This window comes from Stegodyphus dumicola, chromosome 1 (assembly GCF_044657685.1).
Source record: "Stegodyphus dumicola isolate Sdum_Otavi_A_Nest chromosome 1, ASM4465768v1".
In the NCBI taxonomy this organism is placed as follows: Eukaryota; Metazoa; Arthropoda; class Arachnida; order Araneae; family Eresidae; genus Stegodyphus; species Stegodyphus dumicola.
Window position 1 is genome coordinate 36,825,605 of NC_140768.1, and position 16,996 is coordinate 36,842,600.

At 33.7% G+C, this 16,996-nt stretch overlaps 1 protein-coding gene across 1 annotated transcript in view; it reads left to right on the forward strand.

Annotated features, from left to right (window-relative positions):
• The window catches only part of LOC118181951 (sperm-specific sodium:proton exchanger-like), a 98,448-nt gene that overhangs the window by 19,382 nt on the left and 62,070 nt on the right, over window positions 1-16,996 (forward strand). The window contains exons 4-6 of the mRNA XM_085813982.1: window positions 3,557-3,697; window positions 8,085-8,198; window positions 14,387-14,660. Of these exons, the coding sequence (XP_085670108.1) occupies window positions 3,557-3,697; window positions 8,085-8,198; window positions 14,387-14,660 (529 nt within the window). The remainder of the gene's footprint in view (window positions 1-3,556; window positions 3,698-8,084; window positions 8,199-14,386; window positions 14,661-16,996) is intronic.

Sequence of the window (16,996 nt, forward strand, 5' to 3'; positions counted from 1 at the left end):
TTTTTGACACCATGAAATTTTACTCTTCATAAAAGAATGCACCATTTTAAAAATTTTATATAATACGAAAAACAGCATACCTAGATTTTCAATCTAATACTAATGATTAGCAATTTATATATGCTCATAATGTACAAATTTCTAGCTACATTAATTTATTTTATTCATAAAATATCTTGTGTGAAATTTTAGAATCCTTAACACTATTTGAGTTTTGTTCCATTGCAAATGAGCCTTATTTTAAGATAATAATTTTCAGTTTTCGTTCTACAAACTATTCGATTAACAAAAAGAAAATAAATTGCTAACACGTGCACACTTAAAGCACGTAGTATAAGTAGACTAACGACTTTAGAATCGCTGTAATGCTGAAATAATTTGGAACCTTAATACACTATATCACTGAGAAGAGGCATCATATCGCTTTTAATATAAACACTTTGCTGGATTATTTTCTGAAGCAACGCGGTTCATAGGAATATTTTTCCCGTTTTTGAATATTGAAAGAGGTTTCATTTCTCCACTGGATTTGGACGCAGCAGGTAACCATTCTCGTCGACTAAAAAAAAAAAAATCTGATGTGTACACCACATGACTTCCTTGTACGGAAAATTAAATTATACGCATTTTTTCTTGCATTTTATTTAAACTTATTAGATTGAATTAAACCTACTTCGCCGACAGCGCATAAACCACAATAGAATAAATGCATTCTTTAAAATTCACTTTGTTTACCATAGCGACACTCTGGCGCTAGGTTTACTTAACAGTATTATATTTCCTTCATATTATAACTCAGAATGCACAAAATGTATATCATTTAAAGAATTATCTAATCGTTGCCACATGTTCTATTCAAATACTATAATAAAGCTCGAACTATGTATAAAAGAAATTAAATAAACAAAACAAAAAAGAAACCGTTTTTCACAGACGATTGAGTATTTCTCATTTAATTAATTCAGTTCTCACTTCGCGAGAAGGCAAAAATACATAAAAACTCAAAATATCTGTATTAAAAATTACGAAGTAAATCTCAAACGCTTATTTCCTCGAAAAAATTCCAGAAAGAATTAAGCATGATTTAATTGGCAATAATAAATGAATGCGTTATCTTTGTTGTTGCGAAGCTAAGTTTCTCTAGATTGGCAACAAATCCACCAGTCTCCTGTTTCAAATGTAAACATCAATGCCCGCCATTGAAAACAGGCTTAGCGGCAATTAAACAATTTTAAAATTGCTGATAATTCTAAAAATATTGCACACAGATTTACTAAAGGCATAAAATCCTTAACCGGAAGATAAAAACAACATAATTCAATCATTTTTAAAGCAAAAAATGTACAATTTACAAACATATTAGAGTAAAGAAACTGATATCACTGAGCCGGGTAATAGAGTGGATAGATATATAAATATATTTATATACGTTTGGTGCTGCCGATTGCAACCAAAATACGAGGTGCACATCTACATGTTATAGTAGTCCTATATACAAAATTTCAACGTCAAGGCTACTCGTTTTTGAGTTATGCGAGATACGTACGTACATACGTTCGTACAGACGCCACGAAAAATTCTCTTCAGAATTAATTTTAAAGCAGTTTTATAATTTTTTTGAAGAAAAAGAGTATTTTATTCTGTCTTTACGTATGGATATCGCGCAAAAACATCGTTAAATTGCATTCGATAGCGGTCAAAATGGATATTTTCGTTGAAATATGCTGCCTGAAACTTTTCGCGATTACAATACTTCCTTTTTACTTCGTACAAGGAAGTAAAAATCAAGCAAGCTTTAGAAGTACTGATGCAGGAACACTGAGACGTAGATACGTGATGTTTAGAGCGTAGATCCACTTTGAAGAAGAAGCAGTCGATCCAGATTAAATTCCATATTTATTTAAATTCACATGTGTGGTCACAGTTCACTTGGCATTCTAGTCGTGCCTATTCAAGAACATTTACATTTTTGATATTATTGCGATAAGAAGGGAGCATAGCAAAACAGCGTCCAAGCAGCACAGACTCTGAAGCTAAAGTGCGCAGTTATCCAATATGGCAGTTTGTTAAGATAAAAGTTTTGGTTTAGGTTAGAAAGTTATCAGAGTTTAGATTCCGAATTAACTACGTCATCAGCGTTACGCACGCTCAATGGAAAGACTGATCTAGAACTGTCGCAGTTCAGAAATGTTGTTATTTTTTGTTATGTTTAGAATAGAGAGACGAAATACCCAAATTGAAAATGAGGAATTTAAAGCCTATTCTTAAATTGAATTATAAAGCTGATTTACATATTTTTTATTTTGCACATACACACAAATATATATAATACAGTCAAAAGTCGTTAATTCGGACACCCATAATCCGGAATGATCTATAATCTGGACCTCAAAGCTAAAACTTTCTGCGCATCCGCCGCGTTGACACATGCGCATAGGCGTTTACGCGTGCGCGTAAGACCTTTACGACTGCGCATATGCGTGTGCGCAAGTGCAGAATACGTTTTCGCGTGCGCGTTTAATGTATAACGGACCGTATAAGCTAAAATTATCTATTTCAGTTAATGTTGATGATTGCGTTGTTCCTTAATCTTCGAATTGGGTGCGGCTTATTATTTTTTGAAGACTGTAAGAGCAATGTTCTAAAAGTAAACTTGAACTTTCGATTATGACAAATAGAATTTCCGATGGAGCTCCCAAAGGATCTACAAAAGAAAGTATGTTTCGATGTCCATCAAACAAAAAGTGAAATTGCTGCAAAAAATGGATAAAGACATGAAGAAGTTGACAGAAAGGTTAGTGAAAACGAAAAAATTTCGATTGACAAGTTAGTCGGTATTCTCGGCACAGCAATTACGGGACTTGAACAGCAGAACTTTGTAACTGAACAAGAAATTATGTCTGTTTATAGAATTAAAGAGAAAGTATTATCACATAAAACGAAGCAACTTAAACAACTTACATTGACAGAAATGTTTAATAAAGTAAACAAATAAATATTAAGCTTTTTTTTTTTGTAAATTTTGATACCCTTTAGATCATAATTGTTCTTTATTTCATAAATTACGGTTTCATATTTTTAATTTTAGAATTTCTGCATGCCATGTTACGAGATTTAAACGGATAATCTATAATCCGGAAAAATCGATAATCCGGAATCGCCGAAGTCCCGACGAGTCCGGATTAACGACTTTTGACTGTACTTTCATAAATGATGGAAAAATTAGCAAGCTTAATTATTTAAATGATTGTGATAACAGAAAATAATGTCAATTAAAATTTCTTTCTTTTTTCTGTAGAATTTTAATTTCAAATGTTTATCGCAGGAAAGTATTTTTGATTAATTAAGTTTTTAACATTCATTTTTAATTACTTAAGGAATTTCAACCTATAGTCTGTGCTTCTCAAAAATCTGTTTCATGCTTTTATTTGTCTGAAACATTTCTAAGATAAATATAATCATACAATAAAGACTTGTTTCAGTAAAAAAACGGAAATGGAGAACGAAGATGAAAATCGTAAAATTTTGAAATATGATATTATTTGCTTCATTTTAGTGCTATGTACAGTGTTGACTGGTGTGTTTGCAAAAAGTATCCTACAGCCTTATGGTTGGGACTGGATTGTCTGCTTCGTGTTTGGTTCCATTCTAAGCTCGACAGATCCCACTGCTGTAGTACCTATCCTTACAGATACTGGTAAGATAATTTGTTAAACTGCATATCTTCATACCTTATAATAAATTTCGAGAGCATCAGAAAGATAACTGGATGACGTTTTGGATTTTATTCATAATATTAACGTTTAAAGCAATTTTGACTCTCGTAATTGCCAATGTTTCCCAGTAATTGCTTGTATTTTAATAGCAAGCATGGTTCAGAAAATAAATCTAGATGTATGGTTTTAAAGGTAAACTAATTAATGAAAATGATCAGATTTGGGCCTTAGGTGATCCACATAAAATTCTTTCATATTGATTTAATATTCGATTCTATTAAAAATGTTTGGATTTGAATCAAATCACTAAATATTAAACTAAGCAAATATATTCCGGACTCTCTGCCAAGACAAATTAATTCCCTAATTTTTTAAAGGTGATTATAATACAAATACATTATTATTTATTTCGAAAACGATTATGTCAAATTTTTATTGATTACATTCAGTTTCAATGTATCATCATCCTTGGAATCTCGTGCAGATTATAACTGTTTATTAATACGTTAATTCCTGAAAAGTTGAATTCCAGTTTTAAAAATTAAAAATTTCTTATATTTATTTCGTGGTATATGGGTTTCAATAAAAGACATTTAATTGGAACATTACTGTTAGATCTTCGATCATTACTTTTAAGAAATTACTCATTTTATAACATTTAATAAGTCATCAAGAGTAATATTCATGCGAAAGGTTTCTTGGATATTCATATGGAGAAACTGACATTTTCAAATTTATTAAAACAGTATGTAGGGAATAAAACGTGCTATTCAAGTTTCTTCAATACATAGAAGTTATGTAATATACAACATCAGGAGTCTGTTTCAGTATCATTAATTTATTTTCCTTCGAAACGCTGCCACAATGAAATTCAAAAGTTTTAATACGCGGATTATCTACAAAAGACTGTCGGTAAATAAGACAGTTAAAATGACTGACATCGAAAGAGAACAAAATAAACGCAGACTCAGAATATTTTTACAAAAAAGCACCATATGCGATATAATTTAAGAAAATAGCAAAATAAATTTAATTAAGTGTTGCTTTAGTATTAAGAAAGAATCTGAAGAAGCAGATTCATATTATTATTATTATTATATTTATAACAAAAATTCAATTAAATTTCCAATAAAATAATAACATTGCTTATGAGGTATTCTTAAATTGAGTTTTCATAAATGTTTTAAGTTTACAATATTACATCTGCAAATAAGAGCTTTTTTATGTTCAATTTAAATACTAATTCACAAGTCAAACAACAAAAATCAGCGTTATATTTTAAATGTTTGCCATATTCTAATTTATAACTAGCTATAAATTTAGTATAATCCATATTAGCCAAGAAGGCTAATATGAATTGTAATTAGTTGTAATTAGTCCTTAAATTTTAAATACATTAACGGCAATTTAAAAATAAGTATTGTAAACAGATGCAAGACAATCTGTGATTCTTGCCCTTTTATGCCCTGCTTTAAATTTAAAACTTTGATGCATTTTAAATTCCAAGCTAATTTCAACTAAAATCATTCAAAATTACTTCATAGTAAATTAATTTTATTTTATTTATTTATTTGACAAATGGCATACGCATATCAATTTAAATTTCTTCATTCATTGAAAGAAAGCAATTAAAACTATCCTTAATAAAGCTTTAAGCATTTATTTTTATCGTAGAACCTCCCTTAACGAACACAGTTGGTTCCCGAACCGTACTTGCAATGTGAAGCACTCTTAAGTGAACTAATTTTTGGCCCTGAATCCAATGTAAAGTAAGATTAATGAGTTCCATTTCGAACAACAATACTCAAACAAATTTATAATAATGCAGTTTATTATTTATAATGTATCCTTTTTCACAAGGAAGGTGTCTAAAGGCATTTGTTTTTGCCTACGCATCAAAATTTGAAGAAACTAAGGCACAGCATTATCGTTAAATAAATTTGCAGCGCACATAACTACTACTACTTTATTATAGTGATGCTTCAAAACTTACGATGCAACCAGTTTCCCATACTTTCAGCATTTCCCTTTTTTTCCCCCCTGGAAGATAGCTGCTTTGCTGAAGTTGTTTTGAACAGCCTCCCTTGACGAAATCTCCTCCGCAAGTTGATGTGACGCAGAATACGGACCCATAAGCTCATCGATTTCATATCTATCCACCTTTAGCCATGATCTTGGCCAAAGACAGACTCTGCTCGATTACAATAGCCACAAGTCTTGCCCAAACCTTTCGACAGCAGGGTTCGGCCAACGCTTCTTCCATTCAGAAATGAGGGTTCTCTTGGTGCCCTTCCCATACCTTGTGGATCCTCTTGAAGCAGGCAAAGATGTGAAATGGTCTTTCCAAATCTCTTCCTCAGAATGAGGATATTTCCTTCAGCCAACTCAAGAAAACGCTGGAAGAGCTCTTTTGTGAAGAGTTTTTTAACATTTGAAAAGATCTGTTGTCCGTCCGTGGACTTTAGTAAAGAATAAGTTTTGGGAAGCTGAGAATAGATTTTGATCAGTGATAGGGCTAAAGATATGCAGGAATATGGGCAATGCTTGAGGGCCGACGCTTTTATGGGGCCCGTTACTTATAACGTTTTTAATATTCGAAGAATAATAATAAATCTAAAAATATGTTGCCGAATCCATCTTTGATATTATATATATACAGATTTAATTTTAAATTTTGTGAATAATAATGTTATTAATTACAAAAGGGTTTTATATCATCTTTTCAAATAAAAGAAGGAAAAAATTGAATGCCTCAGCAGCCTATCTTATTTGTTGTTAATTCCGATGCTGCGTCTTTTGCTTATACGTATTCGCCTGTCTGCATAGTAGTAATATTGTCATCAAATGCGCATGCGCAATATAACCGAAACTAGTCTGTTTGGTTTATTATAATAATAATGTATTTGTCTGTGTTTTTTTCTATTTGTGCATGTCTATGTTTATTTCTATTTCTCTGTGTATTAAAGAATGGCAAAAAGTTGCTATCGCCAGCAAAATAAGGGGTTAGATTGCGTATGCGCATTTGGTGAAAAAAGCAAGCAAAACTGCTAACTGTCCGCGTCCTATAATATACAGAGTGTTGCCGGATTTCACCGACCGAATTCGAGCAAAAGAATGAAAAATTACCATAGATCATCGGGTCGTGAACCACATTTAGTCGGTGAAAACTGCAAAAATAAACTTCGAGAGGACAGTGAGCCTGACGAAGGGAATGGCCAAACGAATGCGAGGATTAGCACTTCGGTCGAAAAGAAGAAACCTTCTCATATGCAAATTCCTATTGCGTATGGGGAAAATAAAAGCAGCGAGCAAGTATCCATTAGTGGGGCCCCTTTTTGTATCTGCTAGTCTCTCTTCGGAGTGCCTCTGACATGACAAACTTTACTTTCATCGCCATTTTAGGTATCTTTACTTCATGGTTACCGATAAACAGCGTTCTAAAAGCACGGTAGTCTCGGTATACATCGGCAGTTGAAGTTCATTAATGGGCATTGCAGAATTCGCCGGTGTGAAACGTCATTCGAAAACAAGATGTCAGATTACATGAACGAGAATTTGCCCATATGCATCTGATTTACGGCCAAGCAAGTTGCAATGGACGCCTAGCACAGAGGATGTACCAACAGCAATATCGCGGAAGCGGTTTTTGCATCATACCACCTTCACGAACATCGAGGACTGCGGGAGACGGGATTCTTCCAAGTAACGAGGTGAATGCAAGACAAGAATGCAGTGTGTGCATACCCTAAAACAGAAAACTGGGTATTGATGCGGTGTGCAATTTCCCGTCGGCCAGTACATGATCGATTCCAGATAAAATGGGCATTCAGCACAAGATGGTGAGGAAGGTTCTGCATGCAGAAAATAGGCACCCCTTCCACATGCAGAAGATACAACTCTTAGGCGATGAAGTCTTGCGCCATTTTCTTTGGGGACAAACATGTAAACATGTTTAAACTTTGCACTAAAAAAATACGCAATAATGTGTCTAAATACAGCTTTCACAAGCGACAGTAACATGTCCGATGAACGACCGCTAAACACAGACTAGTGGCCGAGATACATGCAGAATCCTGCATGTGACGTCACGATTTTTAACGTCACTCATTCTGCCAAAACACTCCTCGTTAAAGAAGTAATTTTTTTTACATTTCGTTTTGCTTATTATATATGTCACTCATTATGGGAGGTGCTCATTAAGCGAGGTTTAACTACGTTAATGAATGGGAATATTTTTATGATTTACTTGCGTGGTTATCAGGAAATAAAAAGCATTTAGGCATGCTTAATATCTCAATTTCCAAATCAAACTTTCGCTGTTAAGATTTTTACGCCTTTTTGTTTGAAAAATAGTGCAATTCATTTCAGGAATATCACCAAGCCTTATGACTGTCATTGATGGAGAGTCCATGATAAATTCTGGAGCGGCTATTGTGATATTTGAGGTATTAAATGAAGTTGTTGAAGGAACATCTAAGGGTGGTAAGTGGTATAAAAAAGAATCGAATGCATATAAGTCGTCATCTCTGTATAACAGGTCAGTCAACTTACCTAGCTTTGCCCCCCTTCCGAGTATTTCTAGTATACACTCATTCATACATCATAATAGTATATCTAGTATGCACTCATCATAATAGTTTTTTCATCGCGTCATTTTTCAAAGGGAAATCGTAGGTTCTTGCATTGTTTCCAGATTGCAGATAGTTTTATTCTAGTAATATTTTTCTTTGTTATAAAACATAAATCGATAAAGATTTAACCGATTTCTGTAAAAATACAATACTCGTGATAGCAGCTCAAATTACAAAAGCTAAGATTTCTTCCTTTTTACTTCCTTGTACGAAGTAAAGGAAGTATTGTAATCACGAAAACTCTGGGTACCATACTTCAACGAAAATATCCCTTCTGATCGCTATCGAATTCAATTTAACGATGCTTTTGCGTGACATCTGTACGTAAGGACAGAATAAAGGGCTCTTTTTCCCCAAACGAATTATAAAACTAGTTTAAAATGGATTCAGAAGAGATTTTTTTTGTGGCTTCTGTACGTCTGTACGTATGTATCTCGCATAACTCAAAAACGAGAAGCTTCAGAATGTCGAAATTTTGTATACAAGACTGCTATAACATTTAGTTGTGCTCCTCCCGTTTCAGTTTAAAATAAATAAAAAATAAATAAATCCATAAAAAAATCCCCGTAAAAACCTATAGAAAGAAACCCGTACAGCTGTACGGCAGAAAATCGTACGACTGTACGGATACGAGTAGGCCAAATCTCCGTAAAAACCCGTACAACTGTAGGCACCATAAACGAAATCCCAATACAAACCCATAGCCAGAAATCAGAACTTTATGGGTATCTATAGGCCAAATCTCCATAAAAAAATGGATATTCCGTAGGTCTATTTCTCATGAAAACCAGTAAACCAATATAAACAAAACCCCGTACACCTGTATAGGTACCCATAGGCCAAATCCCTGTAAAACCAGTATACAGACATCTACAGACAAATAAAGGTACCTCTTGGCAAGATCGCTGCACAAAACAATAGACAAAAACCCATAAACAAAACCGATAGAATTATATCTAGCTACTATCGAAATTAGACTGCATTCATGGTGATGAAAATCCTTTACTCCTAATTTGATATCAATATACTTGTCAAATAAAATATATATTTGAAGACACATACTTCATTTGTTGTAAGCATACTTGTAAATAATACTAAGTATGATGCATTTCGTTGATTTCAGAAAATTTCTACTGTGATTAATTGCATTTCACTGCAGTAGTTGCAGAATTTGAAATTTTAAGCAACATATATACAATCATACGTATATATACAATCATACGTATATATACAATCATACGTATATATACAATCATACGTATATTACCTACGAAAGAATGCAACGTAAAGAATCTGAAAGTAGGCTGTCATAAAAGAAGTTTAAAAGGAAATTTAAATTAAGTTTTAAAATACAATTAAAAGGAAAAATTTCTAAATAATAATTTCTTTCAGACGTTTCTTTACCTTAGTTAGGTCTTTCGAACAAACTTACGGCTATTATCAAACTGTTTAAAAGAAGGCAGTTAAATCTTGTGACTTTTAAATCTGAACAAAAACAATGTAATATCCAAAATTCTTTTTCAGACGGTCTATTACAATGTGCAATCTAAGAAAATATTATCAAAAGAAGGGGAAAAAATATTCTTCTACAGATGAAATGAATCTGAAGATGCAGACTAAATTTTCTGGAAATATGGGTCATTTCTTTCATAAATTCTACTTATTATGCTTCCGCAATTATTTTTTAATATCGAGAAATTTATAATTTACAATAACAGTTTCTTCGAAGGATTCAATTGACATTGTTATTATAAGCATCAGAGTAACTAAGATATTCAAGCATGATTTGTTGTTCATAATTTCTGACTATAATGTAAGGTTCTGGTCTTTAAAATCATCACAACCACTCTACATATAGATAAAATATTAACTGGGCTTACATCTATTTACAAGCATAAGTAAATTCTAGATAACTTCTGCAATGAATCAATAACCTGGTCAAGTGATTACTGGATGATCATTATATTTCAGATGTCATTTGCAGTATATTGATAATCATATGATAATATATACATTATGTATTATCATATGATTATCATTACTCGTATACTGCAAATGACATCTGAAAATGCCATTCGGTCTTCAATAATAAGGAAATAAAAATATCTTCGTTTGGAAAAGATAACTTTGATATACTATAAACGAAGAAGGTCTGATTATTAAATTTTTACAGCTAATCACTAATTGTTAATAAATACAACTCCTTTTGGCTAATTAATTTTTTATAGAAGCTATTTGGGGAGAGTCTAGCAAGTTTCAGGGACGAACATGCATGAAAGCTTTGAAATGTGAAATAATTAATTTAGAAGTCAAACTACAAAAATCAGCGTTATATTTTCAAATTTTTACAGGACTAGTTTCGATGGTTTTACCTAACCTCATCTTCAGCTGCCAAAGCGCAAATGAACGAGATAAGATATAGTGATTAGATAAGATAAGATGCATGATGATGCATGAGAGTACAGCATGAAAGAAAGATACAAAATTAAAATTACAAAAAGACAAAACAGAAATTGACCTCATTACAATAACAATAACTACATCGAAACTGGAATATGGAATAACACTAAAAATAAATAAGAATATTTTTTTTTTAAATCTGAAAGGTTTTAGATTTTAAATTACGTCCAAAGGGGCGTTTTTTTAACATTTTGTCTGTTACCTTTATTTATTAAATATTACGTTTTTCGCACTTAAACCATAAAATTCAGTTCAAGAGCAATATCGCAAAATAGTTTTATATATCGCAAAATTCGCAAAATTCGTGATATCTTTAGAATTTCCGATACAGAGCCGATACAGCGCTGGAGATAAAAATGTTTCTTGCTTTGAAATCCTTGAGTTTGTTAATCAAAAATTCGTTAAAGTTTTACAAAATATGAAATCGATAATAAAGCAAATTCCAAATTTCAAATTTCAAATTTGGTCTTCCCTATCACCATATTCGCAGTAGGATTACGTCATTCAAAATTCGATGGCTCTAGGTACCGTTGTTTTATCACAATGCGAGAAATATACACACATTTATACAGATTTTTCATTATTTAATTTCTTCAAATATAATGCAGAACTCTAACATTTGGTGGCAATAGTTTGAAAAGTGAAACGGACATTTATAGTGAATCAACGCAAAATCGCAAAACGAAAACAATAGTTCTTCAGTAGCCAAGACGAAACAAAGACCCTTTGGACTAAAAAAATTATTTGTCAGCTTTATCAACTCTAGCTGACATCGACTGTATGAACTCGTAGCTTCCTTCAAGGAGGAACATTTTAGCAAATGATCTCTGACTATCTCAAAACTCTTGTCCGGTCTCCAAATGGAACGCTGCAACAGCGATCGATCTGGGAAAGTCCGGGATATTACAACCCGAATCCCTCCATTTTTTATTCTTAACTTCTTCAAGTAATTTAACATCAAAACTTTTCCTCATACCATTTTTACCATTATCCTTTCATTGATGTTAATGATACCCCACTATTATATGATTGCAAAATTTTAGTTCGCTTTTTAGCTAGCTTATCAACCTATTCATTGTCAATTATTCCAGCATGAGCTGGGATCCACTGTAAGAAAGGTCATTCATTCTAAGGGTCGAAGAAAAATCTCTTGTGCAAGATTCAATAAATTCTTGATTCCGCGACATTATGTGCAGAAATCGCTTGAATGGCTGAAAGGGACGCTTGAAAAAATAACGATAGTTTTGAATTGGATTGTTCTAATAATAACTTGTTCGGTTGCAACTCTAATTGGTTCCAGTTCTCCATCGAAATTGGTCCAAAATGGACCAAGAGAACAACAGAATGCAAAGAGCTTCGAATACACATCTCCAATTTTGTCGGGCAATTGCCATCCATCAGTACTGTTTCGTGATATCCATCGTGATATACATTTCGATCTATCAGTACTGTTTTGTTTCGTGATAGCTATTTTCGCTCCAGCAGTACTGTTTCGTGATATCCATCGAATTAATGGACTACTGTAACTTTCACAATACAAACTTTAACACAAAAATTACAATTACATAGTTTATTTACAATTACAGTTACATAGTTTCTTATAGAAAACTGAAGAACCATACTGTCTTCTTCATGGCTGCGCGGACGATTTGAACAGAAGCGAGAGCAGTATTGCCACAAAAGTCCGAAGAAATAAATGCTGCACTGCTAGCGGCGAGAGAACTTCAAATTCCTAGCAAGTATATATGTGAAATAAATTATTCTTTGAATATCTGATGTAAATTGTCTCCATAGCAGCTGCTTTGAATTCAGCATCAATTAATGATGTTTTAGTATACATGTTTGTTTTACTAGTATACATCAAATAACATTAAATTCTAATAGATCCTAGGTGGCTAGGACGTTTTGGTTTCTACAGTTCTTCTATGGGAACAACCATGAGGGCGTCTGATTTCATTTTTAAAACTTTCTGCAAAAATCCATCTATCTTTGAGATATATAGATATCATAATCTCTATGACTTTGTCAATGCAATCTGATTAATTTCTCTCTCCTGAAAGTATAGTATTAAAGCTCTCTCCTGAATAATTTTCTTCAATGGTTTATTGCCTGTGAAGGTAAGCATTGCCTGTATCGGAGTGGTTTTCACAGCTCCAGTAACAAGCCTCCAAGACCTCATTTTGAATGATTTCAAATTCTGAAATGTTTTTATTGCTACAGATAATCAGAGCCTCACAGCAATTTCATTCATAATATAAGGATATATATATATATAGGGTCAATAGTTTCTGTAAAATGACAAGGTTTGTTAATTGTTGTGATTTATGCGAAAAACTTAAAATATGCTTAACTGCTTGGACTTGTACATTTTTCTGTGATATATTTCTTGGTAGGAAATGAAAACCTATTTCAAACTTGTCCTAGACAGAAGCCCTTTCAAAATTTTGAATATCTTTTCCTCGATGATACATTTTTATAATCATTGCCTGTTATTAGATCCACTGCCCGCCGCAAGAGTGCGCTATGTAATCCTTCTTGTTTTTCTGTATTATATGTGTAGTGAGTAGGAATAAATGTCTTTTCCGAAATGTCAGTGTTAATTTTTACTGAGAGTGGAGTCTAATTTCCGCCCCCCTCCCTGTACAAAGAGGTGAACATTGTCCAAAAGATGCTGAAAGTTATTTTCATTCTCTTCACTCCCTTGGAGACGCGAATATCTCGTTTTCTTACTGCCAAAGACCTTAGCAAAACCAAAATAGTATAATGCGAATTTTTGCAAGGAGAGGAGTACCTTTGCAGAGACATTAGGATAATAAGCAACGCCTTCGGCGGGAATCGAACCACGGACCTTATACGCGCCCAGCGTGTAGACCACTACACCCCGAAGGCACGCTAAGAAGGCGGGAGAAATACCTTATATACTCCCCCTTTTTTAAAGGGCGACTGGGGTTTTTAAGGGACAAATTGCCAAATCCTGGGTGAGGAGAATCATTATCCACCACTCTTTTAGTTCGGGCGCCACTGTAGAGACATTAGGTATTTTTTTTTTTTTTTGGAAGCAGCAGAGATGAAAAATGAGCAACGCCTTGGCCGGGAATCGAACCGCGGACCTCTGGAATACGCACCCAGCGTGCAGACTACTACACCACGAAGACGGGAGAAATACCTTATACCTTCACTGAATTTATACAAAAATACCAGTTACATTAAAATTAGGTTAATAATGAAAGTTGGAATTTAATTTCTGAAAGCTGCATTTCATGAACTATTATTTAAGTTTTTTTAAAAAAAAAGGTTAAAGTAAAGATTTTTCCCACAAATCTCTAACTTGAACATAATTTCAAGGAAATTTTAGCAAAAAAACATATTTATCAGATAACATATGGAAGTTTGTTAATTTCTCCTTAAAAGATTACGCTTGCAAAAGAGGCCTTAGTTCCTTAAAAATTCAGAACTGATTCAGGGTCACTAAGGAATAAAACGCAAACCTTTTCAATGAAATTTAGAATAAACTTAATATTTTTTCCTGTGAAATTGAATTTTAAGTCAGAACTGTTATATATCCTTTTTCCTTTCTAGCTCAAGATGTTATCTTCCATCTCTTACGTACAACTGTTGGAGGTGTAGTATTTGGATATTTAGTGGCTATAGGTGCCATAGCTCTGCTAAGAAGAACAGAAAACGACACTGATGTGGAAGTGACATTTTCCTTTTGTATTGCATACATCACGTATTTCACCAGCGACCTGTTTTTAAAGGTATCCGGCATCCTGTCAGTTGTTGTACTTGGAGTATGCATCAGCAATTACAAGAGTAGTATTAATTACGAGGAGAAGGATTCTACAATGCAGCAGTAAGTAGAACTTTTTTGAGAAGGGGGGACGAGCGGCGAGAAGAAGAGATTTTTTGAGAAGGGGGGATTTTTATTTATATGGCCATTTGTCAAGAGATATCAAAGAGTCCTAAATTCTTCCATGTTTTAAGCGAATTCTGCAAAAGATATGTAATTAATCCAGCTCAACATTACTGGAGATTATAGAAATTACATACACTGAAGTGACAAAAGTCATGGGATAGCAATATGCAAATATACAGTTGGCAGTAGTATCGCGTAGAAAATGTATAAATGCGAAGTGCTTTGGCAGGGCTTTCATTTGTGTTCAAGTTATTCATGTGAAGAGGCTTTGACGTGATTATGGCTGCACGACAAGAATTAACATTCTGGACAATTCCAGCGAATGATCTGGCCACCTAGATCGCCCGACATGAATCCCATCGAACATTTATGGGACATCATCGAGAGGTCAGTTCGTGCCCGAAACCCTGCACCGTGAACACTTTCACAATTATGGACGTCTATAGAGGCAGCATGGCTCAATATTCCTGCAGGGGACTTCCAACGACTTGTTGAGTCCATGCCACGTCGAGTTGCTGCGCCGGGCAAAAGGAGGACCGACAAAATATTAGGAGGTATCCCATGACTCACTTCAGTGTATTGCTGCATAGAAAATGGTTATTACGTTTTTTGACTCGGTAATTAATACCTTCCTATTTTCTTCTTCAGATTTTTAAAAGCTTCTTTTTAATATTTTTTACGGTTTTTGAAGTATTATTACGTATCTGTATTTGTGCAATTTAATTTTCAACTTTTGCAAAATTAGTTTGCTTCTGGAAGCTAGTTTATTATTTTGTAAAGGCATTTATTTTGTAATAATCAATTATTTTTTATTTTAAGAAACTTCTGATTTCAATTTCATGCCAGAATGCAATTTTAAATGACGAATATGCAAATTTACAAAAGCCTTAGTTCGCACTAGTTAAGGGTTCGCAGTAGAAGAGTTAGTTACGAGTTTATGCCGCTTGTTTGCAAGTAGCTGTGTTGCTGAATATTTTGTGTTAGCCACTTACTTTAATTCATATTGATATTCTAAACTCGGCTTTGCTGTTTGAAGCCGATAAGCGGATTTAGATTGAAATAGGAGCCGGTCGCGTAATTAAAATTGAATTTATTCTGACTGAATATACTATTTTGTGTTACGTTACTCAGCCCCAAATGGAGGTTAAATTGTGAGAACCCAATGAGTGCACGCTCTGTTCAATTTAGTTAAAATAAAAAGATTGTTAAAACCTTCGTCGGCAGACACTTTTTTTTTTTTTTCAAGGACGTAGCGAGAATTCGCTTTTCGTCTTCAGTCGGGTCTACATTTTATGCTCCCCAAAAGAATAAGACTCTACAGGTTACCAAACATATAGTTGCATTTTTGGTATTTTAGTGTAAATGCAACATGCAACTGAAGATAGTTGTTGATGACAATTGCAAAGAACTAGCTTAGATACCTTTAGCTTGAACTAAAGTTGTGTAAAGGCAAAGGGAATGGGATGCAAAGGTACTAAGCAAAAGATATCGCTTCCAATTTATAAAAGTTCTAGAATATATATAAAGAATTTACATATTAAATGTTCTTTTGCATTGAAGATGTAAGTTCGAAGTAGAAAGTTCACCAATAGTTTTAGAGGCCTTTTTTTCTGTTATTGTGATTCACTCTCTTGTAAAGAAACTCGCAAAGCAAGGTTGGGGCATTGCATGGCTTTCAGCCGTAGTTGACCGCTTTCCGTGAAGAAGAAGAATTAAACTCCCATGCAAATTTATTGAGTTCGGCAGTCGTTTTTCCAAGTGCTGGACAGAGGAAGAAGTTCACTTATCTGTGTCTCTCTCTCTTGCATTTCTCTAGGCTGTGCTCCAGGATTTTGTTCCAGAATTTCTCACAAATTCCAAGGACATGAAAATGCGACATGGAATGTGATCTGTCACCATCTACAAGAACGATAGACGAAATGCAACCGGCACAAACAAGCTAGCGGCTGTAACAATCAAGCGACTGTTATGTAGTAATGATTAGATCTGGAGGAGGTAAACTCTCACACCCAGGATTTCTTATGAGCGGCCGTTCCAATAATTCTCCTCATTCAAGCTGCCATCGTACAAAGCTAAAAGTCAAAAATTAGCCATCGGTGAAGATCATATTCAAAATTTATGGAAATGGGAAGCAACCGCTAGAAAATAGCTGAAAATGTTACAGTGATAAAGCCCATTGTAAGCCGTGTGGCTAAAGCTTGTAAGGATTTTACGTTTTACTAACGTTTATTTTATTTTAAATCCTCTCTTATTTTCCATTTCCGGCCAGAAAA